General features: G+C 38.3%; 1 protein-coding gene across 1 annotated transcript; it reads left to right on the top strand.

Annotated features, from left to right (window-relative positions):
- Positions 1–27699, top strand: LOC126293622 (AN1-type zinc finger protein 6-like). Its single transcript, XM_049986903.1, has 3 exons — positions 1–53; positions 6455–6608; positions 27348–27699. The coding sequence occupies exons 1-3, from the start codon at positions 27–29 to the stop codon at positions 27494–27496; spliced, it is 330 nt and encodes a 109-aa protein (XP_049842860.1). The 5' UTR covers positions 1–26; the 3' UTR covers positions 27497–27699.

Below are 27699 nucleotides of genomic sequence, written 5' to 3'. Positions count from 1 at the left end.
AGTGTAGATCTGCGTAGTGCTGCATAATGTCCTCCTCAACATCTGACATATCTGTAAGTTTTTCAAAAAGCATTATTCAGTTCAGGATTATTTTCTCATGATTCAGATCAACTTTAACAATACCATTACCATCTAGCATCACTAATTTTTTTCTCATAACAGTGCTCTGTTTCAACAGATGTTAAAATTTAGTTTCAATTCTTGCTTTTTCATCTGACCCTGTTGCTAAATTTATTCATTGCTCACAGCATAGCTTTATCCCAATACATCTTAAGTCCTCTCAAAGCATTTGGAAAAATTATATGTAAATAGGATAGATGATTATCCTCCTAAGCAATAGTGTTCTGAAATATGATATGTATAATGTATGTTGTAGTCTGTGTAAAGAACAAAATACCATCATGTCTTAGAACTCCACTCAAAGAATTTGGATAACAAGAGATGAGTATAGGGTGTTTGTTTTAGCTTGAGACAACTGAATATCCTGAAAATGACACATCATATGAAAGGTGAGGAATTAATATTAGTAAAGGAGACACCTGTCAGTGCTGTAACTGGCCCCCTCCTGACCACCTCTCCTGCATTAGCAGGATGAGCTTTGTAATTTCAAATGGGACACCTAGTTTTATTCCATATTTGGATTCTATGCCAGAAAATGTGTATGCTTTACTCAAATCATTGTGTCATTCATCAGAGATCATTCTACTTGACAACTATCATGTGCTCCTGTTTTTGCTATTAAGAACTGACACATTGGTTTTTACATTTTATTTACAATGTTGTAATGGTTGACATTTATGTTTGAAATTTACTTTTAGTGTTGCAAATTTGATTGTACAGTTAAATATGGTTAGCTTTCTCAGTGTCTGGTTAAAAAATATTCTTAGTGTGATCCATGAATGACAATGTGGATGTAACAATTTTCTGTCCCCATCAACAAGCTTGATTTCTGTGAGTTCCATTTCCTCCCACCATTGGGGCACTTGATTTCAGTGAGTCCCTTCTCTTTCACAATTGAAGATCTTGATTTCAATGAGTCATCTTCCATTCACCATTGGGGTGCTTGATTTTAGTGGCTCCCCTTGCCTCCCACCATAGTATGCTTGATTTTGGTGAGTCCCATTGCCTCTAACCATTGAGGCACTTGAGTTCAGTGAGCCTGGTTGCCTCAAACCATTGGGATGCTTAATTTTGATGAGTGTCTATGACAGTGTCACTGTTACTTCATGGGTATTTTACCTTGTTAAATTTGTTGTGGTTTTTATTCTGCTAGTAGGTGCATAGCAGCCAGTGAGAGAGTTGTGGCAGTTGGATAAAAACACACATCAAAAGCAGTGACCCTGATGGAGGGGTTCGATGGTGGCCATCCAAATCAAACTTTCTGAGAGTTTGGGGACTCACCACACTCAACCCCATAAGGAACAGAAAACTATGTTACCACACAAGTAGCTTATCTGCCAGAAATGTAGATGACAAACCATATTATTTGTGCCATACAGTCACATTTGCAACATTAAAGTAACGTTTTAATATCAATATCAACTGTCATAACACAAAGCTTTACTTTTACATCATAAATGAAATGTCTTAACTGGAGAAATATTCATACATGATAACTGTTAATTACAGTGCTATGTACCACAAATGGGAAACAAATGTTTGAGTAAACCATACATATTTTTGGTGTGGAACCCAAATATGCAATAAAAATAGGAGTTTGGAAATACAAAGTTGACTCTGTCCATGCCAGAGTGATTACGAGGTGGTCTGTTGTAGCACAGATGGATGTTCCCTTTACTGATGTTAACTTTTCACCTAGAATATTATTTTTGTATGCTTTGTTGTTTTAGAGATATCTAGGTATCCCAAGTTAAATCAGATAGCCTGTACTGTATAGATGATTATCCTCATAAGCACAGAAATGCTCTTATGTGTCACATAAGATCACAGGTTGTGTAATCTGTTTTGCGCTCTTTACTACTTGTTAGGTAAGGTAAAGCTGTGCTTGGCCTAATGGTTTGTTTGAGCCAAGTGCAGCTCTAGTGTTCAGTTTGTGGGAGGAGGGGATGGAGTCACACTTACTTACTGCTGTCCCCCTTAACCATCCCCCCCCCCTTTCCTCCCCAAACTATAACTTGTCATCATCACCATCATTTTCACAAGTGGTAGTCAGAAGCAATGATGTCTGGTGAACATGCAGGATGGGGATGGGGTAAGACATAAAGTTCCTTCAAAGTTTCCTTAATTTGGTTTGCAACATGCAGTTTGGCATTGCCATGAAGAAGAATGATTTTGTCATGTGTCAAAGCACACTGCTGGCATTTGTCTGTACGTACATGGTTCAGATTGAGTAATTGCACTTTGTAATGTCAGGATTCACCATATGTCCTGGTTGCAGCAGCTCATGGTACAACACATTGAGCATGACACTTTTCTTCACTCATCTTAAAATTGTTGTTTTTAAATAATCAAAAGCAATATCTGTGCATTTATTCTGGAAGAACAGGTTCTCTTTGCGCTCCCACTGGCAAATGATGACTTTCTGCAGCAGAAATCTCATGCTGAGAGCAGAAAAGTAAAACTTCTCTGTTTTCTGTGTGCCATTTGACCATTTTATTGTTTATTTAAGTACAACCCAGGTTTTGGCCTTTTGTGCATTTACAAGTATTTGAATTCATATCTTTAACATATATTGCAGGACACTCAACATTTCCTGCAATATATGTTAAAGATATACAATCAAGTACTTGAAAACAGCATGAGGTGAGGAGGAGGTAGCAGGATAGTGTGGGGCAGATCTATCGACAGATGACTCAGTGGGTCCACAACAAGATGAAAGACATAACAGGTAGTGAATATACATGATCTAGTGACATTAATGTAAACATCACTTACGTTCAACATCAGCATGCAGTAAGCTCTCACAGATGTCAGGTGACAGCACCAGAACTGGAGGGTATTTAAAGTGTAATAGAACTGGAGGGTATTTAAAGCATGATGGGAGGACAAATGAGACAATTCAGTCGTCATCATAATGTGGAAAAGGGATGATTTATAAGATGTCCAAAAAAAGCATGATCTTTGCCTTTTCAGTCAACGGTGGAAGAATTTCCAAAATGGGTATGTTTGTTAACTGTTTGCATGCTGCTGCTGTAGTTAAAGTGTATTGTGCATGGCAAAATGGTGCTAAGCAAATAATATGGCTAGATATGGATATTGCTGGCAAATAAACTACTTATGTGGGAAAACAGTTTTCTGGTCTCTGTAGGGTTGACTCGAGACCCCGAACCCTCAGAAGGCTTGATTTGGATGGCCACTCCCGAACCCCTCCCTCAGGGCCACTGGTTTTGGTGTCTGTTTTTATCCAACTGCCCCAACTCTCAACCCTGGCTGCTAATCACCTACTAGCAGAATACAAACCACAACCATGTAATAAGGTTGCCGAGGCAACTGCGGTGCACCATATGCCATAGATGACAGGGGTGAATGATGGTGTCCCACAGGGTTCAGTCTTTGGTCCCTTGTTGACCTCAATATATATTAATAACTTGGCACTTTATAATCATGAAGATGCAATACCAGTTCATTTTTCTGATGATCCAAATATAGTAATCAGACCAAAAAAACAGGAATTAGCTGAGGAAACTGTAAACAATATCTTTCAGGAAATTACACTACTGGACATTAAAATTGCTACACCATGAATATGATGTGCTACAGATGCAAAATTTAACCAACAGGAAGAAGATGCTCTGATTTGCAAATGATTAACTTTTCGGAGCATTCATACAAGGTTGGCGGCAGTGGCAACACATACAACGTGTTGGCCGTGATCCAATGACTGTTAGCAGAATATGGAATCGGTGGTTTCAGGAGGGTAACATGGAACGCCGTGCTGGATTCCAACAGCCTCGTATCACTAGCAGTCGAGATGACAGGCATCTTATCCAAATGGCTGTAACGGATCGTGCTGCCACATCTCAATCCCTGAGTCAACAGATGGGGATGTTTGCAAGACAACAACCATCTGTACAAACAGTTTGACAACGATTGCAGCAGCATGGACTATCAGCTCGGAGACCGTGGCTGCAGTTACCCTCAACGCTGCATCACAGACAGGAGTGCCTGCGATGGTGTACTCAACGACGAACCTGTGTGCACAAATGGCAAAACGTCATTTTTTCAGATGAATTTAGGTTCTGTTTGCAGCATCATGATGGTCACATATCTGCTTGGTGACATAGCTCTGAACACACATTGGAAGTGTGTATTCTTCATTGCCATACTGGCACATCACCTGACGTTATAGTATGGGGTGGCATTGGTTACACGTCTCAGTCACCTCTTGTTCGCATTGAAGGCACTTTGAACAGTGGATATTACATTTCAGATGTGTTAGGTAATTCATCATTAAGAGAAAAAGTATTCATTTCATAAAAGCTTGTAATCAGAAAATGGCTGGAATCCAACCGAGATTGCTTTGCAGACGTTCATATAAGGAACTGCATTCACAGTACCTTAACAATTCATATATTCACTTATGAAATTCGTTATTAATAATCCATCCCAACCCAAAAATAATAGCAAAGTGCATAACTACAACACAAGAACGAAGGATGCTCTTCACTATTCTGGCTTTTTTGGCATAGAAAGGGATGAACTATGCTGCATAAAAGTGTTTAGTCATTTGCCAAATACCATTAAAAATATGACAGATAGCCTACCAACAAAAGAATTTCTGAATGACAACTCCTTCTACTCGATAGATGCATTTTTAAGTATGAAGTAGTAGCTGTAAAAAAAATTATATCATGTAAAGAAACCTTAGATCAAACTGACACTTTCCACTTCATTATGAAATGTTGTATTTGTGATCTATAGAACAAGTATTAAATGAGCTATCCATCTAGTGACAAGGGAACTACAGTCTAACATAGGTTCCAAACCACAGTGGAGACTGTCATATAGCACATATATAAATCATTGACAGAAGAGCAACAAGCAATAAGTGAAAAAAATTTTCAGATGGACTAAGAGCTGAACCTCACCTATTTGAGTCTTGCACTTAACAGACAACACAGTCTCTGAATCTTAATAAAAAGTATATTATGTTCTCAACAAAGCTTCTAATGTTAGAAGACCATACAAAACTGTTACTTGTCACAGTCAGAACCCATTTATATAAAGTAAGCCTTTTAAGTACACAGGGCAGTTTACGGTTAGCTGAACAAAATTACAATTTCCAGCAGACAACAAGAAACTCAAAGTTCCCCCAATATATAAAATGTTCAAGCAACTTAGTAGAATTTTTTAAAAAAGAAAGGTATCTAAGATTTTCATTTGACATAGGTTGCATGAATGTGTTGTAAGCAATCTTGTTTTTTGCAGCTTGACTGCATTTTTAAAGTATCCTACCAATTAACTGAATTCTGCCACTTCTCTCACCTGACTGAGCCTGTGTGATCATTCAACTTTGTTCTCCACCCAGCTATCTGTAAGAGTTGACTTAATCTAACTGTGTTATCACTAATAATGAAACTGAAACTTCCTGGCAGTTTAAAACTGTGTGCCGCACCAAGGCTTAAACTCAGGATCTTTGTCTTTTGTAGGCAAGTGCTCTACCAACTGAGCTACCAAAGCATGACTCATGTCCTATCCTCACAGCTTCACTTCAATCAGTATCTTGTCTCCTACATTCCAAACTTCACAGAAACTCTTCTGTGAACCTTGCAGAACTAGCACTCCTAGAAGAAACAATATTGTGGAGATAAGAAACAAGACACTGGTGGAAGTTAAGCTGTGAGGACAGGTGTGAGTCATGCTTGGGTAGCTCAGTCGGTGCAGCACTTGTCTGTGAAAGACAATGGTCCTGAGTTAGTCTCAGTCCAGTACGCAGATTTAATCAACGAGGAAGTTTTGTATCGGCACACACTCCTCAGCACAGTGAAAATTTCATCCTGCCATCTTCAAATTTCCTGTCAGATTAAAACAGTGCTGGATGGGGACTCAAAGCCAGGACCTTTGCCCATAGTTTTAATCTGTCAGGGAGTGCCATATCAGTGCCTTCTTCACTCCCAAGTGAAAATTTCATCCAGGAAACAATTCCCAGGCTGTGCTTAACCCATGTCTCCACAATACTGTGAATTTTCAAAGGTAGGAAAGGAGATACCACTTGTGAAGATGGATCACAGGTAATGCTCGCTTAGCTCATTCAGTAGAGCACTTGCTCACAAAAGGCAAAGACTCCCGGTTTGAGTCCAGTCTGGGACATAGTTTAGGTCCACCAGGAGGTTTCATATCGGTGCATGCTCCACTGCAGCATCAAAATTTCTTTCAGAAAACAGAATATTTTTTATTTTGTTAAGTACAAAGTTTTACATTTTTGACCATTTGAAGAAAGTTGCTAATCTCTGGGCCACTTTGAAACCTTAAAATTGTGCATGTTTCACTTCAGAACCCAGAGGAGGGATCAAGTAGCAACAGCACTGTAGAAGACACAGTAAACAACATCCAGCCAGAGGATGGCTGCGACACAAAGGACCCTGAGAAAAAGACCAAGAAGAACGTTAACCGCTGCGCAGTCTGTAACAGGAAGGTTGGTCTCACAGGTAATCTCCAGAAAATATCAACTCTGGTTTGTCACTTTTCCAAGTATATTCAGCCAAAAGTGAAGATAACCTATAAAGGTTTGTAACTTGAACTATTGCACAGCAGTGCAACCTCAAACAACAATAACTCAGTGGGAACTGCTTAATCGAAATGGGTAGCCTGAGATGTCACATCTTTGTATAACTGAAAGTGGCAGCAGAAGAAAGTATTAACCCCCAGTTTAATGAGGATCAATCTGTCTGTTGTACTTATGAGTAAACAATTCTATAACTAGAAAGAGCTGTTTATCATGTAATTTGTTTTGTGTTGTTGTATTTATGTTCTTGTCTTTGAAATTAACCAACCATATAACATGCAGCAATCCAAAATACACTTTTGTAGATTAGTGCTTTTTTCTGCAGACCTCTTCACTTGAGATTTCAATGGAATCACTCAGCCTCAACAGACACTTAATGTCCTCAAACAGAAAGCTGTGCCCATAATTAGAAGAAAGAGTAGTTCACACCCATCTACAAGAAAGGCAGTAGAAGTGATCCACAAAATTAGTGTCCAATATTCTTAACGTAGATTTGCTGTAGAATCACAGAACACATTCTGAGCTCAAACATAATGAGGTACCTCAAAACAAATGACCTCCCTCATGGCTACCAGCATGAACTCCGAAAACACCCATCATGTGAAACCCGACTCGTACTTTCCATACAGGACCTATTGAAAGCTTTGTATCAAGTCAGTGAGGTATATGCAGTATTTCTTGATTTCTAAACATGATTTCACTCAGTAATACATCTACGCTTATCATCAAAATTACTGGATTGAGGATTTTTTGGTAGGGAAGATGCAGCAAGTTATCATGAATGGACAGCCACTGAAAGATCTAGAAGCAGTTTCAGGTGTGCCCCGATGCCCTTGCTGTTCATTTTGTATATTAATGATCTTGCAGACAATATTTATAGTACCATGAGACTTTTTTGCAGATGATGCAGTTACCTATAATAAACTACTGTCTGAAAGAAACTTTATAAATATTCAGTCAGATCTCAATAAGATTTCAAAGTGGTGCAGAAACTGGCAACTTGCTTTAAATGTTAAGAAAAACAAAACTGTGCCCTTCATAAAAGGGAAAAGATGTAATATTCTGTGATTATAGTATTGAAGCATCACAGTTGGAATAAGTGACTCATACAAATTTGTACACTTTGTATGTGGAATGATCACGTAGGCTCAGTTGGTAGAATGCTGGGGAAATACAACCTGTCTAGAAAGGACTAGCAGGACTAACAAGGGATGTTAACTGCATGCAGAGATGGGTTGCACAAATGGTCACAGGCAGTGCATTGCTCTAATAGGGATCATGTGGGCAAGATTAAATTAATTACAACACACACAAAGGCATTTAATAATCATTTTCTTGCACTCCATACATGAATCGAAAAAGCCCTTTAGTGACTGGTACAGTGTGGCATAACCCTCTGCTATTCACTTCACAGTGCTTTGCAGAGTGCAGATGTAGATGTAGATCCTGGTGTAATGTTATTCCCTAAGAGATTATTTCTAAATCTACATCTACATCTTAATCCATACTCTGCAAGCCACTGTGAACTGCATGGTAGAGGGTATTCAGCATGGTATCACATGTTAGGATTTCTTCCTGGTCCATTTGCATATGGAGCATGAGAGGAAGGATTGTTTAATTGCCTGTATGTCTACTAAATTAGTCCAATTTTGTCTTTACATTCCCTGAAGAATCAATATATATGACATTTTTGTATACTGATAGATTTCTCACTTAATACCAGTTCTTGAAATTTTGTGGGATAAACTCGGTCTATCTTCAAGAGCCTGTCAAATCAGGTTTTTCAGTATTTAAATGATGCACTCTCAAGAGTCAATCAAATCTATAATCATTCATCATGTGCCTCTCTTTATATGTTTAATATCCCCTGTCAGCAATGTTTGGTACAAGTCCTATACACTTGAGCAATATTATACAATGGGTTACACAAATTATTTGTAAGCAATCTCCATTGCACACTTATGATTAACTCCATTTTAAAATGTTCTTTACAAACAAAAACCCAGGAGAACTGCCCCACTTTGGTCCACGTCCCACTGAAAAGATGAATGGAATAAGTGTTTTCACTAGAGCTGTTGAGAAACAGCTGTGATTATTAAAATAGAACAAAACTGCAGGCTCTGATGGAATTCCTGTCAATCTATACTGAATTTTTGGCTGAATTAGTCCCTCTTTTCACTATAATCTATTGGAGATCCCTCAAATAAAAAACTGTGCCCAGTTCTTAAAAGAAAGCACAGGCACACTCATCCACAAGAAGGGCAATAGAAGTGATCCAGAAAACTGCAGTCCAATATCCTTGACATCAATTTGTTGTAGAATCTATGAATATATTCTAAGTTCAAACATAATGAAGTATCTTGAACAGAATGACCTCCTCAATGCCAATCAGCATGGCTTTCAAAAACATCGATCAGGTGAAACCCAACATACACTTTTCTTACATCACATACTGATAGCTTTGGATCAAGTTAACAAGGTAGATGTAGTGTTCCTTGATTTCTGAAAGGCATTTAACTCAGTACTTCACCTGCATTTATTATCAAAAGTAAGGTCATATGGGCTGTCAAAGTGAAATTGAGGACTTTTTCAGCTGGAGGACACAGCATGTTACTTATGAAGGAGAGTCATAGTCAGATGTAGAAGTAACTTCAGTTGTGCCCCAGAGAAGTGTCTTGGGACCCTTGCTGTTCATGTTGTATTTTAATGACCTTGCAGACAATAGTAATGTCAGGCTTTTGCAGATGAAGAAGTTGTCTATAATGAAGTACTATACAACAGAAACTGCATAAATATTCAGTCAGATCTTGATAAGATTTCAATTTGGTTCAGAGATTGACACTTGCCCTAAATGTTCAGAAATGTAAAACTTTGCACTTCACAAAATGAAAAAACATAGTATTCTATGACTATAATATCAATGAGTCACTGCTGGAATTGGCCAACACATACAAAACAAATTTCTTTGTATTAAACTTTGCAGGAACATGAAATGATCACATAGGTTCAGTCATAGGTAAAGCATGTGGTAGATTTTGGTTTATTGGTAGAGTACTTGGGAAGTGCAATCAGTCTGCAAGAGAGACTGCCTACAAATCACTAGTGCAACCAGTTATAGAATATTGCAGAAGTGTGTGGGACCCACACCATATAGGACTAACAGGGGATATTGAACGTATACAGAGAAGGACAGCACAAATTATCACAGATTTGTTCAATCCATGTGAGTGTGTCACAAAGATACTGAAGGAACTGAAATGAGAGACTTAAACTATACCAAGAAAGTTGATTTACAAAGTTTCAAGAACCAGCTTTAAATGATTACTCTAGGTATATACTACAACCCCCCATGCATTGCCCACACAGGTACCAAGAGAATAAGATTAGAATAATTACTGCATGCCCAGAGGCATTCAAACAATCATTCTCCCCATGCCCTATTCATCAATGCAACAGGAAAAAACCTAATAACTAATATAATGGGACATATCCTCTGCCATGCACCTCATAGTGGTTTGCAGAGTATAGATGTAGATGTAGATTGCATTTCCCTAGTATTCTTTTTATAAACTGAAGTCTGCTACTGGCTTTACCCATGACTGAGTCTATGTGATCATTCTATTTCATACCCCTACAAAGTGGTACACCCAAGTATTCCTAAGAGTTGATAATACCAACTGTGCTCAATGATATTATAGTCACAGGATATCATGGTTATTTTTAGTGAAGTGCATAGTTTTACATTTGTCAGGGATTTTCTCCATCCGGTTACTGGGTGTTTGTGTTGTGTTCACCATCTCATCATCATTCAGGAAGTTGTGAGACTGGAACTGGAGACTGAGAACTTATACAGGTGCTGATGACCATGATGTTGAGTGCCCCACAAACCAACATCATCATCATTATCATCATCATCACTTTCTGTAACTTCAGAGCACAGTTATTGATTTGAGTGATCTGCAGTATATTATGATTAAAAGAGGGGCTAACTTAGCCACAAATATTGTATAAAATATGATAGGATTTCCACTGGGCCGTAGAGCTTTGGTCATATTTTCCAGTATTAATTGTTACTCTTAGATCACTCAACTTTACTGTGGTGTCAGAATTAAAGTGCTTCAGTGAAGTGCACTTCTGAATTTGCTTTCCTGCTTTCAGCTTTGGTTCTTGTTTATACATGAATTTGTCAGAACTAGCTTTGGTACCACTAACAGCCTTTTCATAAACTGGTATTGTGAAATGTGTTTTTATAACATTCTTCTATGGCAATCATTGAAAGCCACACATATAATCCTTCTAATGACCAACATGTTTCATACAGCTTCTATCTGTATATACTACAGAGTTTGTTTGAGACGTATTGTTCAGTAGTTGATGTTTCCTTGTATACAATGGAGGGTTCCTCCCATTATGAAATGTTCCATTAGATTCATCTATCCAGTGCTTGTATCCTACTAAACTTGAGTCACAATCTGTGCCTCTATCCAAAGCTAAATATTTCAAGTTCCTCACGGAGATATGACACTACTGCCACTTTATTTATTTTCTCCTTGTTTTAGTTGCCCTTTGTTCATTGCTAATCATTGTTGCCACAAATAGTTCATGGTCACTGATACCATTTTCAGTGTGGACATCTTCATAGAGGTCTAGTCTATATCTAATTTATTTCCATCATGAGTGGGCTTCTGATCATTCTGTTGTGTGTAGTTCTCAGATAAGATGTTTAGGAATATTTTGCAGCACTTCTTGTCACATCCACTACTTAAATCTGTTACTTTCCCAGTTGATTATTGGACTATTAAAGTCTCCTTTAATGATACAGGATGACTGGAGAATTTATGTACTAGCAAACTGAGATTTCCTTCAAGTTTAGTGTTACATTTGGGGGAGTCTGGTGGTCGATAGAATGAGCCAATTATATATTTATGCCCAACTTCAATACTAATTCTTGCCAAACTATCCTGCATGGTGGTTCAGTTTCTGTTGTGGTGTATGTGACTTTTGGATCTACTGTGACAGATATATCACTTCCATTTCCCATTTGCTTCTTCTTTTGATATACACTACAAAACTCTAATTGTCATCAATTGTGGTTTTTAGCCGCCTTTTGGTACCTAGTATTAAGTGAGCTCCATTGAATTTTAGGAGGATGTTATACTTTGTGACTTTGTAGTGAATGCTCTGGCAGTTGATCACTAGAGTATTTGACAGATTATTGCCTGGTGAACATTTGTCTCAGATGAAGGTAAAATTTTGAAAAATAGTGGTAATCAGAGATACACTAAAATTAATTAATAATTAACATACAGTGTGGGGATGACTACCACAGTCTATTCCATAGACAAATATTTAATTAAACACAGTGAAGGAGAAAAATATGTTTGCTTTGTCATTAAAAGTGTATGGCACCTGCTGCATGAGTAATGACAAATATTAAAGTATTTACTATTGTTCAGTTTAAGCTGCTGCACTATTTAATATTATATGTGAAGTTTCTAGGCATCTGGATGGACAATGAACTGAGGTGGCATGGCGAAACATTAACCAAATAATCAATTCTGCCTGCTCTGCAATATTCAGATGAGAATGCTAACATAGTTTCACTCATCTGTGTCATGTGGCTTAATCTTCTGAGGCAAGGTAGCAAATGTCAAAAAGTAAACTAAAAAAGTGTGCAATAAGGATATTGCATAAAGCCAGTAACTGAACACCTTGCAGAGTCTATCAAGAGGCCCAATGATTCTTATACTTACATGAGTCAGGAACAGAGGCTTACTGTCTCACATCATAAAAGTTAACTCATTGATTTATTATACAGGAGACTTGTCAAACATAATACTGTATTAAATTACAGTTTTATGGTGTTTTGGTGTTCCACAATCTAACTGTAATACATAATTTAATTTCAAATAATGGGCAGTATGTGTTGGAATATCAGAAATAGATTGCTAATCACCATACAGATGACATGTTGAGAGTTGCCGACAGTCACAATGAAAATGCTGTTGCACACTGAGCTTTCAGCAAAATCCATCTTCCGAAAATAAAAGAAAACGCACATACCCACACAATCACCATCTTGTTGAAAGTAAAACCTGTCACTCCCTTACAATTCATGAATGTTAGGTAAAACAGATGTATCTAGTTCTCTAGGTACACCTCACCAGTAACTGTGCTGTCAAACAACAGCAGCCCAATCAAATCCCAATAAGATTGTCCACAATGAACATTCACTCCTCATAAATTCACAATTTTATCCACAATGGCATACAGATTTGCAGCAGTGCAGAAAATGCATTTAGGTGGTTCAATGTATCACTCAGTTTAAATTGCACCTCATCTGACCACACAATCATCTCTGCAAACATTTCACTGTTGCACACCATGCCATAAACCACCTGCTATGCTCAATTCTACAATCTGCATCATCCTCATTCATTACATCTAGCAATCTTTGTACACTACTGGTCATTAAAATTACTACATCAAGAAGAAATGCGGATGATAAACAGGTATTAAATGGACAAATATATTATACTAGAACTGACAAGTGATTGCATTTTCACACAATCTGGGTGCATAGATCCTGAGAAATCAGTACCCAGAACAACCACCTCTGGCTGTAATAATGGCCTTGATGCTCCAGTTCATTGAGTCAGAGCTTGGATGGCGTGTACAGGTACAGCTGCCCATGCAGCTTCAACACGATACCACAGTTCATCAAGAGGTGATTGGCATATTGTGACAAGCCAGTTGCTCAGCCACCATTTTCAATTGGTGAGAGATCTGGAGAATGTGCTGGCCAGGGCAGCAGTTGAACATTTTCTGTATCCAGCTGAAATGTAGGGTTTTGCAGGGATCGAATGAAGGGTGGAGCCATGGGTCATAACACATCTGAAATGTAACGTCCACTGTTCAAAGTGCCATCAATACGAACAAGAGGTGGCCGAGACGTGTAACCAATGGCACCCCATACCATCAAGCCAGGTCATACGCCAGTATGGCGATTACTAATACACGCTTCCAATGTGCGTTCACCGCGATGTTGCCAAATGAGTGTGACCATCATGATACTGCAAACAGAAGGTGGATTCATCCAAAAAAATAACATTTTGTCATTCGTGCACCCAGGTTCGTAGTTGAGTACACCATCGCAGGTGCTCCTGTCTGTGATGCAGCGTCAAGGGTAACCGCAACACAAAACTTAAGTCACCTTTCGCTCTCAGATAACTGTGCCTCTCTTGTGGAGCTGATAGTCCATGCTGCTGCAAACGTCATCGAACTCTTTGTGCAGATGGTTTTTGTATTGCAAACGTCCCCATCTGTTGACTCAGGAATCAAGACGTGGCTGCACGATCTGTTATGGCATGTGGATAAGATGCCTGTCATCTCAACTGCTAGTGATACGAGGCCGTTTGGATCCAGCATGGCATTCCGTATTACTCTCCTGAACCCACCCATTCCATATTCTGCTAACAGTCATTGGATCTCGACCAACGCAAGCACGAATGTTGTGATACGATAAACCGCAATCGCTATAGGCTACAATCCAGCCTTTATCAAAGTCGGAAACATGATGGTACGCATTTTTCCTCCTTACACGAGGCATCACAACAACGTTTCACCAGGCAACACTGGTCAACTGCTGTTTGTGTATGAGAAATCGGTTGGAAACTATCCTCATGTCAGCACGTTGTAGGTGTCGCCACTGGAACCAACCTTGTGTGAATGCACTGAAAAGCTAATCATTTGCATATCACAACATCTTCCTCCTTTCAGTTAAATTTCGCATCTGTAGAACGTCATCTTCATGGTATAGCAATTTTAATGGCCAGTAGTGTATGTAGCACTTGTCTCAAATGCATACAATTGTTACATATGTCAGAGGCTCTGTCTGAAACTCATTTTGCCATTGGCCTTGACCCTCATCAGTGTTTTCATACTTCATGTACCACTTCAAAACAGGCTTTCTGTCATCACACATCAGCCATGTTTACTTCAATAACCATATCACATAACAAAACATGATGCCGACTATGTTGTGGCTACCAGAACAATAAATCATTAAACTACAAAAAATGAGACATTTCAAATAACTAATTTGAAAGTTATGGGAAATTAAGCAGTGAATACATTGTTTTGGGCTACTGAACATAAATAAAGTATAAGAATACCTCTCCTCCAATTTATAAAAATTTTTGGACTTGGGGATGTAAATTCTGGCTAACTGAAATGTTTCTTTTAAACAGATTTTCAGTTTTCCAGCTTACACACAGCTGATAGTGGTCTGTGAAAGTTATGCAGATGTTTTATTTGAAGTATTTGTTGTAAACAAGTAGGAATAATTAGCTGTTTTTCTTTCAATATACACATTTAAATTCCTCTAGAAGTAGACGCCATGACTGTCCAGTGAATAGCTTAGCTAATAGTTGTGCTTTGTTAGTTTATTTTGCAGAAGTTATTGTAAAATTCTGTTATTGTATAACCTCAGCTACTTGCACATGATCACTCTGCAGTTCACAAATAAGTGTTTGGCAGGGTTTCATAGAACCACTTTCATACTATTTCTTGACTGTTTGACTAATAAATAGCACATGAGAAAAATGAATGCCTAAATCTTTCAATAAAGACTCTGATTTCTCTTGCTTTTTATGGTGGTCATTTCTCCTTATGTGTGTGTGAGACAACAAAATACTCTCACATTCAGAGCAGAAAGTTAATGACTGCAATTTCATGAAAAGATATTGTCACAATGAAAAATGCCTTTGTTTTCATGATTGACAGCCTGAATTCATTGTATCATGACTCTCTGCCCTATTTTGCAATGATGCCAAATGAGCTGCTCTTCTTTGGACTCTTTTGGTGTCCTTCATCATTTATGGTCAGCATCCCATACCATGGCAGCAATATTGTAGAAGAGGATGGACAAGCTCAGTATTGGCAGTTTCTTTAGAATATTTGGTGCATCTTCTATGTATTCTGCCAATAAAATGCAGTCTTCAGTATGCCTTCCTCACAATATTTCCTGTGTGATGGTTCCGATGTAAATTGATCATAATTGTAATCCCTGGATATTTAACTGAACTGACAACATTTACATTTGTGTAATTTATTGCGTAATTGAAATTTTATACTTTTTAGCGCTCTTGTGGAGCACCAAATATTTTATTATTTGGGGTCAGTTGCCACTTTTCACACCATGCAGATATAGATATCTTGTCTAAATCATTTTACAGTTCATTTTGATCTCCTGATGACCTTACTAGATAGGAAGCAACGGTATCCTGTAAAAAAAATCTAAGGGGATTGCTCAGATGGTCTCATAAATCATTGATACAGATGAAATGATCTTGCTGCATTATTGGCTGGGAGACACTGTCTCGGTTAGTTCAGCCACCTAGTTCAAGTATTTCTATTTGATGCCACTTTGATGACACAGACACCCTGTACCCAAGCAGAGAGAATTTCCAACCTGGCCAGGAATCGAACGTGGGGCCCCAGGATCCAGAGGCAGTCATGCTAACCACTAGACCACAAGCTGTCAACTACTTACGTAGGGTGATTCAGCTGTCCCTACTGCTGTTGTTTTATGCAACACACAATGTTATAACTCATCTTCATAAACCATGCATGAAATATTCTACATCTACATCTGTACCCTGGAAACCACTGTGAGGTGCATGGCAGGGGGTACATCCCATTGCACCAGTTATTAGACTATCTTCCTCCTCCATCCACATATGGAGCACAGGAAGAATGATGGTTTCAGTGCCTCTGCAGATGCAGTAATTGTTTGAATCTTGTCCTCACAATCCCTATGTGCGTGATACCTGGGGAACTATAGCATATCCCTAGAGTAAACATTTAAAGCAAGTTCTTGAGATTTTGTTAATAGACTTTCTTGGGATAGTTTACTTCTGTCTTAAAATATTCTGCTAGTTAGTTCCTTAAGTATCTATGTGATATACTCCAATGGATTAAACAAACCTGTGATCATTTGTGCTGTCCTTCTCTGTATACGTTCAATATCCCCTGTTAGTCCTATCTGGTGTGGGGTCCCACATACTTCTGCAATATTCTATAACTGGTTGCACTAGTGATTTGTGAGCAGTCTCTTTTGCAGAATGATTGCACTTCCCCAGTACTCTACCAATAAACCAAAGTCTACCACGTGCTTTACCTATGACTGAACATGTGTAATCTTTCCATTTCATATCCCTACAAAGTGTTACACAAAGATATTTGTTTTGTACGAGTTGGCCAGTTCCAGCAGTGAGTCATTGATATTATAGAATACTAGATTTTTTCATTTTGTGAAGTGCAAAATTTCACATTTCTGAACATTTAGAGCAAGCTGCCAAGCTCTGCATCATGTTGAAATCTTATCAAGATCTGACTGAATATTATGCAGCTTCTCTCAGACAGTACTTCTTTATATATAGTACTTCATTTGCAAAAAGCCTAATTTTGCTGTTAATATTGTCTACAAGGTCATTAACATACAACATGAACAGCAAGGGCAGCAACACACTTTCCTGGGACACATTTGAAGTTACTTCTACATCTGATGATGGCTCCACATTCACGATAACATGCTATGTCCTCCCTACCAGAAAGTCTTCAATCCAGTCACAAATTTCACTTCATACTCCTTATGATCATACTTTTGACATTAAATGTAGATGAGGTAATGATTGAAATGCTTTTCAGAAATCAAGAAATACAGCACCTACCTGAATGCTTTGTCCAAAGCTTTCAGTACGACATGTGAGAAAGGTGCAAATTGGGTTTCGCGTGGTCGATGTTTTCAAAAAATATCCTGGTTGGCATTAAGGAGGTCATTCTGTTCTAGATACCTCATTGCATTTGAGCTCAGAATACATTCTAAGATTCTACAATAAATTGATGTCAAGGATATTTGATGGTACTTTTGTGGATCACTTATACTACCCTTCTTGTAGACAGGTGCAACGTATGCCTTTGTTAGAAGGCTCTATGACAGATAATAGTTATAACAAAAGCTAACTTGGCCACAAATTTGGTATAGCATCTCATAGGGATTCCATCAGGCCCTGGAGCTCTGTTCAGTTTTAACAGCTTCAGCTGTTTCTCAACACCACTGACATTAATACTTATTTCATTCATGTTTTCACTGCAATAAATACAGTGGTCTCATTGCATTTGGACTTATCTATAAATATATTATCTATCAGACTTTTACTGTTAACAGTAACCCTAGATTTCCCAACTAAGGTTACTGTTAACAGTAAAAGTCTGATAGATTAATACATTTATAGAGAAGTCTAAATCCAATGAGACCATTGTACATCCAATCCTTGACCTTTCTGATCAAGGTGGTCACTTGTTTAAGTTCAATTACATCACTCTATGCAACAGTTCCGTGCGTTCTTGGAAATCTTTTAGGATAATAAATGAACAGGGCCTTAAAAAATTCAATGACAGCCTAAAAGAGATAGATTGGAGCCCAGTTTATGGGGAAACAGATGTAAACAAAAAGTACAATTCATTTTTAAATGAATTCATGTCTGTATTTGAGTCCATCTTCCCCAATAAAGTAGTTAGAAATAGTCATATAGGCAATGCCAAGAAGTCTTGGATCACTATAGGGATAATAACATCTTGTAGAACAAAGAGGATGTTATACAGTTCTCTCAGGACTTGTAATAATCCAAAGAAATGACGACACTATAAACTTTATTGTAGCATTCTGAAGAAGGTTATAAATAAATCTAAAAGTATGTGCATAAAATCAGAAATTGAAAGCTCAGAAAATAAAATAAAAACTATATGGAATGTAATAAAGAGGGAAACTGGCAGGACAACAGGGAACATGTCTCAGGTAGAGAGTAAAACAGGGGACAGTATCATAAAGAAACCTGAGTTGGTTGCAGAAATATTTAATAACCACTTTTTGAGAGCAGCAGAGAAGACAGGCTATAATGGTTCTATGGAAGAATCATTGTCCCTCCTACAGAAAGCTACTAGCAACAGAATCTCACAGTTACTGTAAGTGAAGTCATTAGGGTAATTAGATCATTAAAAAATAAAAATTCTGCTAGTGTGGACAATATTTCTAGTAAAATACTGAAACACTGTTATAAATTTGTTAGTCCTGTGTTATGCAACATATACAATACATCCCTACAAGAGGGGTTTGTTCCTGACAGACTAAAATTGACTGTAGTGATTCCTCTCTTTAAATAAGGTGAAAATTCTTGAAAAACTCATGCACAGGAAGATTGTAGACCATCTCAACTTCCACAGTATCTTAAGCAAAAATCAGTTTGGTTTTTGTGCCGGTCTTTGTACTGAATAGGCAATATTCTCTTTCAGCAACCAAGTTTTGAAAGCCATTAACAAAAAAAATGTCTCCAGTGGGTATTTTTTGTGATCTTATTAAACCCTTTGACTGTGTAAACCACCAAATTCTTTTGAAAAAGGCAGAATACTATGGTTTAGGTGGTACTGTTGACTTGAGGGTACAATCATATCTACAGGATCAGAAGCAGACTGTAATGCTAAATGGCTCTTCTGGAGAACCTGCCTCATCTGAATGGGGCACAATAACGTGTGGTGTGCCTCAAGGCTCCATTTTGAGCCCACTGCTTTTCCTCAACTTTATTAATTATCTTCCTCTTTGTTCTGAGACAAACAGCAAATTTACCCTGTTTGCTGATGATACCACAATTCTAATTGATGATTTGATACATCATGATCTTGAACAAACTACAAATACTGTTTTTAATGACATCTTAAATTAGTTATCCTCAAATGGTCTCTCGTTCAATGCAGATAAAACTCATTACATGAGGCTCCATACATCACAAAGTAATCTCGATGAAATTAACATAAAATGTAGAGATCAACCAATACAGAAAGTTGAAGATACAAAATTCCTGGGTGGTTACATAGACAGCAAATGTAATTGGTCAGTTCACATTCTTCATCTATGTAAAAAACTTAGCTCGGCAACATTTGCATTACGGGTTAATTTCTTCAGTGGCTGAAGTTGACACCATTAAGGTTGCCTACTTTGGCTACTTCCACTCATTGATGTCATATGCTATCATATAACCACTTGCAAAAAAAGTTTTCACCATCCAAAAAAAAGCAATCAGAATAATGTATGGGGTCCATCAAAGACACCCTTGCAGGCACTTGTTTCGGAAGATAGGTTTCCTAATAACTGCCTCACAGTATATTTTTTCCTTGGTGACCTTTGTGTGCAAAAATTATTCTATCTACCAAGACAACAGTAAATTCCATGGCTATAACACCAGAAGCAAAAACAATCTACATTTTGAAATGAAACGTCTCACTCTGGTCCAAATGTGTTTACTACTCCAGCATTAACCTGTTCAATGCTCTACCACTACATATCAAATGTGTTCATACAGAACTGCCAAAATTTAAACAAGTTCTCAAAGATTACCTGACAGAAATCTTTTTATACTGGGGATGAATATCTGAAAGAAAATGTATAACATCGCTAAACTTACTGTGTCTAGAAGTAGTTCAATTGATTTTATTGTGCATTTGAGCATTAGCACACTTTTTGTAACAACAAATTGGCTGTACCTGTATTTACTCTTGTAGGCCTAATATCTGATTTAACTTTGTGCTCTTATCTTTTACCTTTATTTGAAAATCCTTTTTCTGTTAAATGGATGTTATGTTATCTAGCTGACATTGTATCTATTACTGTATTTACAGTATGTCTTACTTAAACTATGTACAATTTGGCATTGAATTGCCCTTGTATTTTTTGTAAGTTTAAATTGAAACCTGTACAATTTGACATGTTCCATATCCTTGTGATTGGCTCACTAACTGGATCTACAGAACATGAAATAAATAAATAAATAAATTTCAGTGGTATGAGGATTAAATTGGGCCAATTCTCCTGGGTTTTCCTTTGAAAGGGAACATTTGAAAATGGAGTTAAGCATTTCAGCTTTTGTTTTGCTCCCCTCAATTTCAGATCCTGTCTCAATCACTAGGGACTGAACACTAACTTTGGTGCCGCTAACAGTCTTTTCATATGACCAGAATTTATTTGGGTTCTGCAAAAATCACTTGACAATATTCTGCTGTTGCAGCCAGTGAAGGCATCACACATTTCTCTCTTAACAGCCAAATGTGTTTCATTCAGCATCTCTCTGTCTGTAGACCTATGCTCTGTTTTACACTTATTATGCAGTAATCTCTGTTTCTTTAGAAGTTTCATTAAAGTGACTGTATATCATGAAGGTTCCCTCCCATTATGAACTGCTCTACATATCTATCCAGTCCATCTTCAACTATTGTTTTAAACTTGAGCCAGAGTTTCTCTACATGGAGAATGTAAAATCAAATAACTTTCAGCCGTCTAATTTCCAAACTGTTATTTTATTTGGCTTCCAGTCTCAGTGATTTACTGCTGCTTCTTCAGGCCCCTTGACCAACATGTAGGAAGATTCCAACCTCAGTTCTGGTTAAAATAGGGGCCAGACTACAGATCTACAGATAATGTACTCACAACCACCTGCCCTTGTAGGGGCTTCTGTGGGAACAACCACTATGATATACATCACTGACATCACTTAGTACAATATCTGTGGCTTGACCAGAGACTTCAGTTCATTCTTAGTGTTCATGGTGAACAGTCATGTGTATATATTCACCCAATAAAATGTACATTTACCATAACAAGTCATACCTCCTTTGTATGGTACCTGCATTGTACCTGACTTCCACAAATATAACTGTCAAAACAACTTTTTTCAACGCACTGATTTTTCTGTTAATTTTACTATGTTAGATAGTGCTAGTAGTAGTAGTAGTAGTAGTAGTAGTAGAGAGGAGTGGAGTTGGTGACTGTGGAAGTGGTACATACAAATGCATGTGAGCAATTGTGCTGTGGCCAGCACTTTCGTGAGATATGACTAGGCTGTTTCTCAAATTGATTCTGCACAAATCAAAGTGACATGTCATGCTGTGGCTGGCAGTTTCGCAAGGCACAACTCAGTTGTTCGTTGAATTGATTCTGTACAGATTCATGTGACCAGCCTTGACATAGCTAGAGCTTTTGTGAGATATGACTGGACCATTTATTGAAGTTATGAGTGTTTAACTGGTGACATCACTGTAACTGATGCGGTAAACATCCAATGTATCCTCACGAGATGCCAATGGTATGTCTGATAAAGTGGGGTTGAGGTGTTGGTGGTGAGGATGTTGGCATGTGGAGACTCTGATGTGATCAAAGTGATGGAATATGTCGAAAGAGTGGTGTGACTAATGTGATCTGCTAATTTATTAGCTGGTGAGAAGTTCAGTGGATGTAGCATTTGAGGTGGCCATCCAGGTGGACTGGAGGCTGTGCAGAGGCAGGGATGCCAAACACTGACCTGTTTCAGGTTGTGGCTGAAGCTGGTGTAGACATAGATGCTACCATAGAGTCCAGCACTGTTTTTGTGAGCTTGGGTTGGCAAGGGATGCCCGAGTTGTCCATGATGGATGGAGGCAAATTGTAAAATTGAATATGGTCAAAATGTAATGTGATTGTTCATTTGTGATACCAATCATTACAAATGACTCATCAACAATTGTGGACCAGGCTTGAGGTTGACCCAGGTGAAACTGAGTGCATTCCAGGTCTGACCCTGGTGTGGCATGAATGTTTGAAATACAAGCAGTTGGCAGCAACAAAGGTGGGTCAGATGAATTGATCTGTGACATGAAAGACACACTGTCTGCGGCAAATGAATGTGAATTTGAGCTATCAGAATATTGCAGTTAGGTGGTTTTGTACTATTTCTGCAGGGCTGGAACAGCAATAAAATCCCACAGTAGATCATCTGTTGCAGTCCAGCAGTAACATCATAAGTCAAAGCGTGACATTGAAGCATTTCACTTGCATTATTAATCACTGTAGGCTGTTGCAGAGTTGGGTAAGAAGCATTGCATGGTCCAGAATGAAAAATGTCACAATAGCATACAAATTTCAGCATACAATAGTTACACGTCGATCACATTATCATAGTGTAGAAACAGTTTCAACGTCAAAATTAACTCATGTGCGGTCATCATGAATTTTTGGGGTCACCAGCATGGAAGTCAGGTACAGTGTGGGTATGATATAAATGAGAAATGACACGGTACAGTAAACTTACACTTTATTGGATGAATATATGCACAGGTAAAAGTCACAAGGCTGTTCATCATGTATGCTAACTGAAGTCTCTGGTCAAGTCACAGTTATTGGACTCCCAGCATATCAGCAATGTATATCAAAGTGGAAGTACCTGTATATTAAATATCTAGTTTTATCTCTAGATGCTAGTTTGATATCTAATTGACCATAGTGATATCTATAATAGAACAGTAGTTATTAGTTTCTCCATATTATATATGTATTATATCACTAAATACTTGCTTGCAGTGAGCATTGTTATTTTCCATGCAGTTAACAAGAATTACAAGAATTGACAATCCTCGATTAGCTAATTATATAATAATTCATAAAAGGAGTAGTCAAAAAAAAAATATTTTTCCTTTTTTTAACTGAAATGGTTTCACAGTTGTTTAGAATTTCTCAATTAGAGCTTGTTGAATACTTTAACTTCAGAACAATGACACCTTGTGATATATACATCACCACCATCAGCAACAGTAGTCTTTCTATTTAGTGTTACAGAAGATTTGGTTGTTTTACTTTAACTTCCTACTACATAATCTGACATTCAACATCACTGAAAGCTCTCTTTTTTATGGAGAGGTTTATGAAAAACAATGTGTTAATAAATAGTACTGCTTGCATAGATCAACACACAGTGCTATGGAAAGGACAGATTGCTACTCAACGCACAGAAGAGTTGCTGAGTCATAGACAGACACAATGAAAACGGACTGCTAAAATATTAAAACTTTTGGATAAAGTCGTTCTGTGGTAGAAAAGATACACATACATTCACACAAGTACAACTGACAACACACACAGCCACTGTCACAGGGCCCTAGAGCCCAAGGATTATTGTGTCTGAAAGAGCAGCCATCAGAGAATTCTGCGCCACAGTTTCGAGTACCTGTCATTGTTCCCTGAAGTGGGGAATATTCTTCCACTATCCTCCCAGTCTGCCCCACCACGGTTTTCCACTGCCTACCAAATCCGCTCTGAATCATTGTCCTTACTCTATCCCTGCTCCTAACCCCTTGCCTCATGGCTCTTATCCCTGTAATAGACCTAGATGCAAGACTTGTCTCAACATCCTTCTGCTGTCAGCCACTCCAGTCCTGCCATAGATGTATACTACCCCATCAAAGGCCACCTGTGAAAGCAGTCATGTGATCTACCATCTAAGCTGATACTACTGCCCTGCTTTCTATATGGGTGTGACACCAACCATCTATCTGTCTGCAGTAAAGGCCACTAACAAACGGTGGCCGAGAGACAGTTAGCCCTCTGTGTAGCGGGACTTTGAATTTTGCCGTGCTACACTCGTTCCCTCAGATATAAATTATACTGTCGTGGTGGTGTGAGCGCTCAAAGGCAGAGAAAATACTAAAATTGTAACATTTTTTGTTTTCTATCCGTTTCTTTTGTCTCTCGAGAGAGGAAGCTTAAGGCAGATGTAAAACACTTATTAGCTAGTCTTGATCTGATTTTAATGTGTAGACGTATTGTGGAAGTTGTTATGAAATTCGGAGGAGGGAAGTAGCAAAGTAAATTAAATTGCATTCAGTATCAAGATGATTTTAATTTGTATAAATTAGTGATTCCTGGACGATTGTAAGATTTCGGAGCAGATTTTTCACACAGAAATGAAGTAGGAGATTTTTGAAGATGTGGACGCCTCACGAAAAAAGACATGTTAACATGGTAAAGGATGAACTCTTATGTACACCATTTCCCCCTGTCAGTTACATTTAGTTATTCTCTGTTCCCTTTCAATAATTTTTGTAGTGGAAATTGGTTTGACTTTTGCTCAGAAACGCCACAAAGACCACCCCAACAATAGCTTTTCCGAATCACAAAGTCCAATAACTTTTCTGTAATACAAAGTCCGATTTGCATTTCATTCTTTCCCCTTTTCACAGTCATTAACGATTTTAAAACCCTCTTTTCATTCACCATTTCTTCCCACATTTTTAACCTTTTCTTTTCTTCACTTTTCCTTTTTTTTATTAACCACTACAACTGGCAACCATGACGGGATGCTGTTCCGTTGTTCTAATTTTGTAGACTTGGGATGTGAATGCAAAAGAACAAGGTCATCAACGTGATAGGTTTGTGTATTTGTAACATGTTTGTCATACTTCTCTTTCCTGATCTTGGCTTTATTGCACAACGTAGTGTATGACTGTCTTACTTTCTCTTCCAAAGATGTGTGTGTTGTGGATGCGGTTAGCTTTGGAATGGGCATAGCCCACTGGTTCTGTTCAGGTTTGTTTAATAATAATTCCTGTGGAGGGTATCCTGTTGCATGAGGCAAATTGTTTACAATCTGCTCAAAGGGTGCTAAAAATTTGATCCACTTTGTGTGTTTGCGAGGTGAATGTATTCTCATGAATTGACCAAACTCTCTAAAATTCCTTTCTACAGGGTTCCCTTCCCCTGCCATAGATGTATCCTACCCCATTTAAGGCCACCTGTGAAAGCAGCCATGTGTTCTACAATTTAAGTTGCAACTACTGTTCTGCTTTCTATATGGGTGTGACACCAACCATCTATCTGTCTGCAGTAATGGCCACTAACAAACAGTGACTGAGAGACAGCTAGCCCTCTCAGTTGCTACACATGCCATCCAATGTGATGTGGTCCACTTCAATGACTGCTTCACAGTCAGTGCCATCTGGAACCTTCATATCAACACAAGCTTCTCTGAACTGTGGAGATGGGATCTCTCCCTACAGCATATCCTTCATTCCCATAACCACCTTCTCCCACCTACCCATCTATTTCCACATCCCCATACTGGTACTACAGGTGTATATCCCACCAACCCACCTACAAGTCCTTTCTCCTTCTCTCCTATCCCTCCCCTCCCCACCCCTCCTCCAATACAGCTCCCCGACACTACACCTGACAGCCTTACCACCTCACCTTGTGCCCCCTCCTTACTCCTACCACCCACCCTTTACTACTGCTCTGTCAGATGCAGTCACAGTCAGGCTCCAGCATCCTGAAACAGTGGCTGTGACTGTGAGAGTTATGCTTGTGTGAATGTGTGTGTGTGTGTTTCCTAATACAGAAGAAAGAGTCTGTCCAAAATCTTTAATATTTTGGCAGTTTTGGCAGTCTTTTTCACTATGCCTGTCTACAACTCAGTGCCTCTCCTGCTTGGTGAGTAGCAATCTGTCTGTTCCATATCATTGTTATTCCTGTTGTTTGGTTTTAAAAGACAGTGCTCAAGATTGTGACTCAGTAAGATAAGCCACAACCAGATCAAACATGTACAACATGTAAATGACCCTCAGTCTGGTACACCAACTAGCTTGAGTGTGGTTTTCAGGCAATTTTCCACACTTGTTTAGGCAAATGCCAGGCTCGTCCCCCATTCCTGACTTCAGAAAATGCAATATACAAAGTGAATGGATACATACACAGAACAAAGTTCACATGATTCGCAGACAGGCAGTGCCCACAGTTTCCCTCCCTTAGGTCAGTTCGTGATTGTGGCAACAGAATGGACAACTGGTATTGGTCCACAAAATTAAAAGAAAAAAATGTCAAACCATTAAAAATAGAGGACCCTATGCAACAGGATAAATGCAAGGTAAGGGAGAAATCCATACAAATTATGAAAAGACAACAGTCACCATGGGGGTAAGAACCTCCTATCTATAACAGTTCAGGAGATATGACATCATAAACAATGACATGCATGAAAAATTGGTGCATCATGCATGATATTTGCATTTATTACCCTTTTGTTACTAACTGTATTTGGAACATATTTCACAAGCAGCACTGACATATGCTGCTGAATGTACCTGCACAAATATATCATTTCATGACACACAGTTCAATAAATATGTCATAAACACTGAGGTGGGTGAAAAAATGCTGCATTATGCATGAATTTTTAATATATTTAGTGTTTACTACTAAGACACTCCTGCAGGCAAGTTATAGAAATTCCTTACACCTGGTAGCACTTTCGATGGCTTTCAGTGACAAAGCAGAAATGATTGTAAGTGAAAACAATGGGCGATTATAGAGTTATGAAAAAGGTGTTGCTGTAGAAACATTTACAAAATTGCATTGTAGACACACAAAGCAGTTATGCCCAGTATACAGAAACTGTCTAGGATCATCTCACATTAAGTCTACTGAATGATTTCAAAGACGTTTTCTGAATACATGTAAATGGAATTTTTTTAATATTATACTACAAACACTATTCATTTTTTGTTTTTGTTTCTAATAGAAAATTGAAAAAATAAATATCCGGGCAATCCCAGGTTTGTCAGCTAAAGTGTCTGAATGAACAACTGAATGTTTTCTGACATGACATAAAATTTTACTGTCATGCAGCTGGGCAGTTTATATGAATGTTACATTTAGTCTACAAGGTAAACAGCAGTTACAGCTCAGTTTTCAGCCACAATGCTGTGTGAATTCATGTATTCTGTCCAGACTGAAGCATATTTTTCCCAGGTTTCCTGTGCCGGTGCGGAGGCCTGTTCTGTGCCGTCCACCGCTACAGCGACAAGCACCAGTGCACGTTCGACTACCGCGAGATGGGCGCCGAAGAGATACGCCGAAACAACCCCGTCGTCGTCGGAGAGAAGGTCAAGAAGATCTGAGCTGCCACCCTGTCTTGGACCCTGGCTAGTTGAGAAATTATGTCACTCCTTTCAACTGCTGCAGATTGCAGCTCATAACAGCTTCAAAGAAAAAACTGGCTAAGAAAATCATATAACATTAACTTTCTGATAAGCATGCAACAGGCATTTTATACAAAACCCTTAAAATTTTAGTTCAAATAAAATTTTTGAAAGACTACCCA

Source organism: Schistocerca gregaria, chromosome 10 (genome assembly GCF_023897955.1).
Source record: "Schistocerca gregaria isolate iqSchGreg1 chromosome 10, iqSchGreg1.2, whole genome shotgun sequence".
In the NCBI taxonomy this organism is placed as follows: Eukaryota; Metazoa; Arthropoda; class Insecta; order Orthoptera; family Acrididae; genus Schistocerca; species Schistocerca gregaria.
The sequence above is the reverse complement of the archived record's forward strand: the minus strand, read 5'-3'. Positions and strand labels throughout refer to the sequence as shown.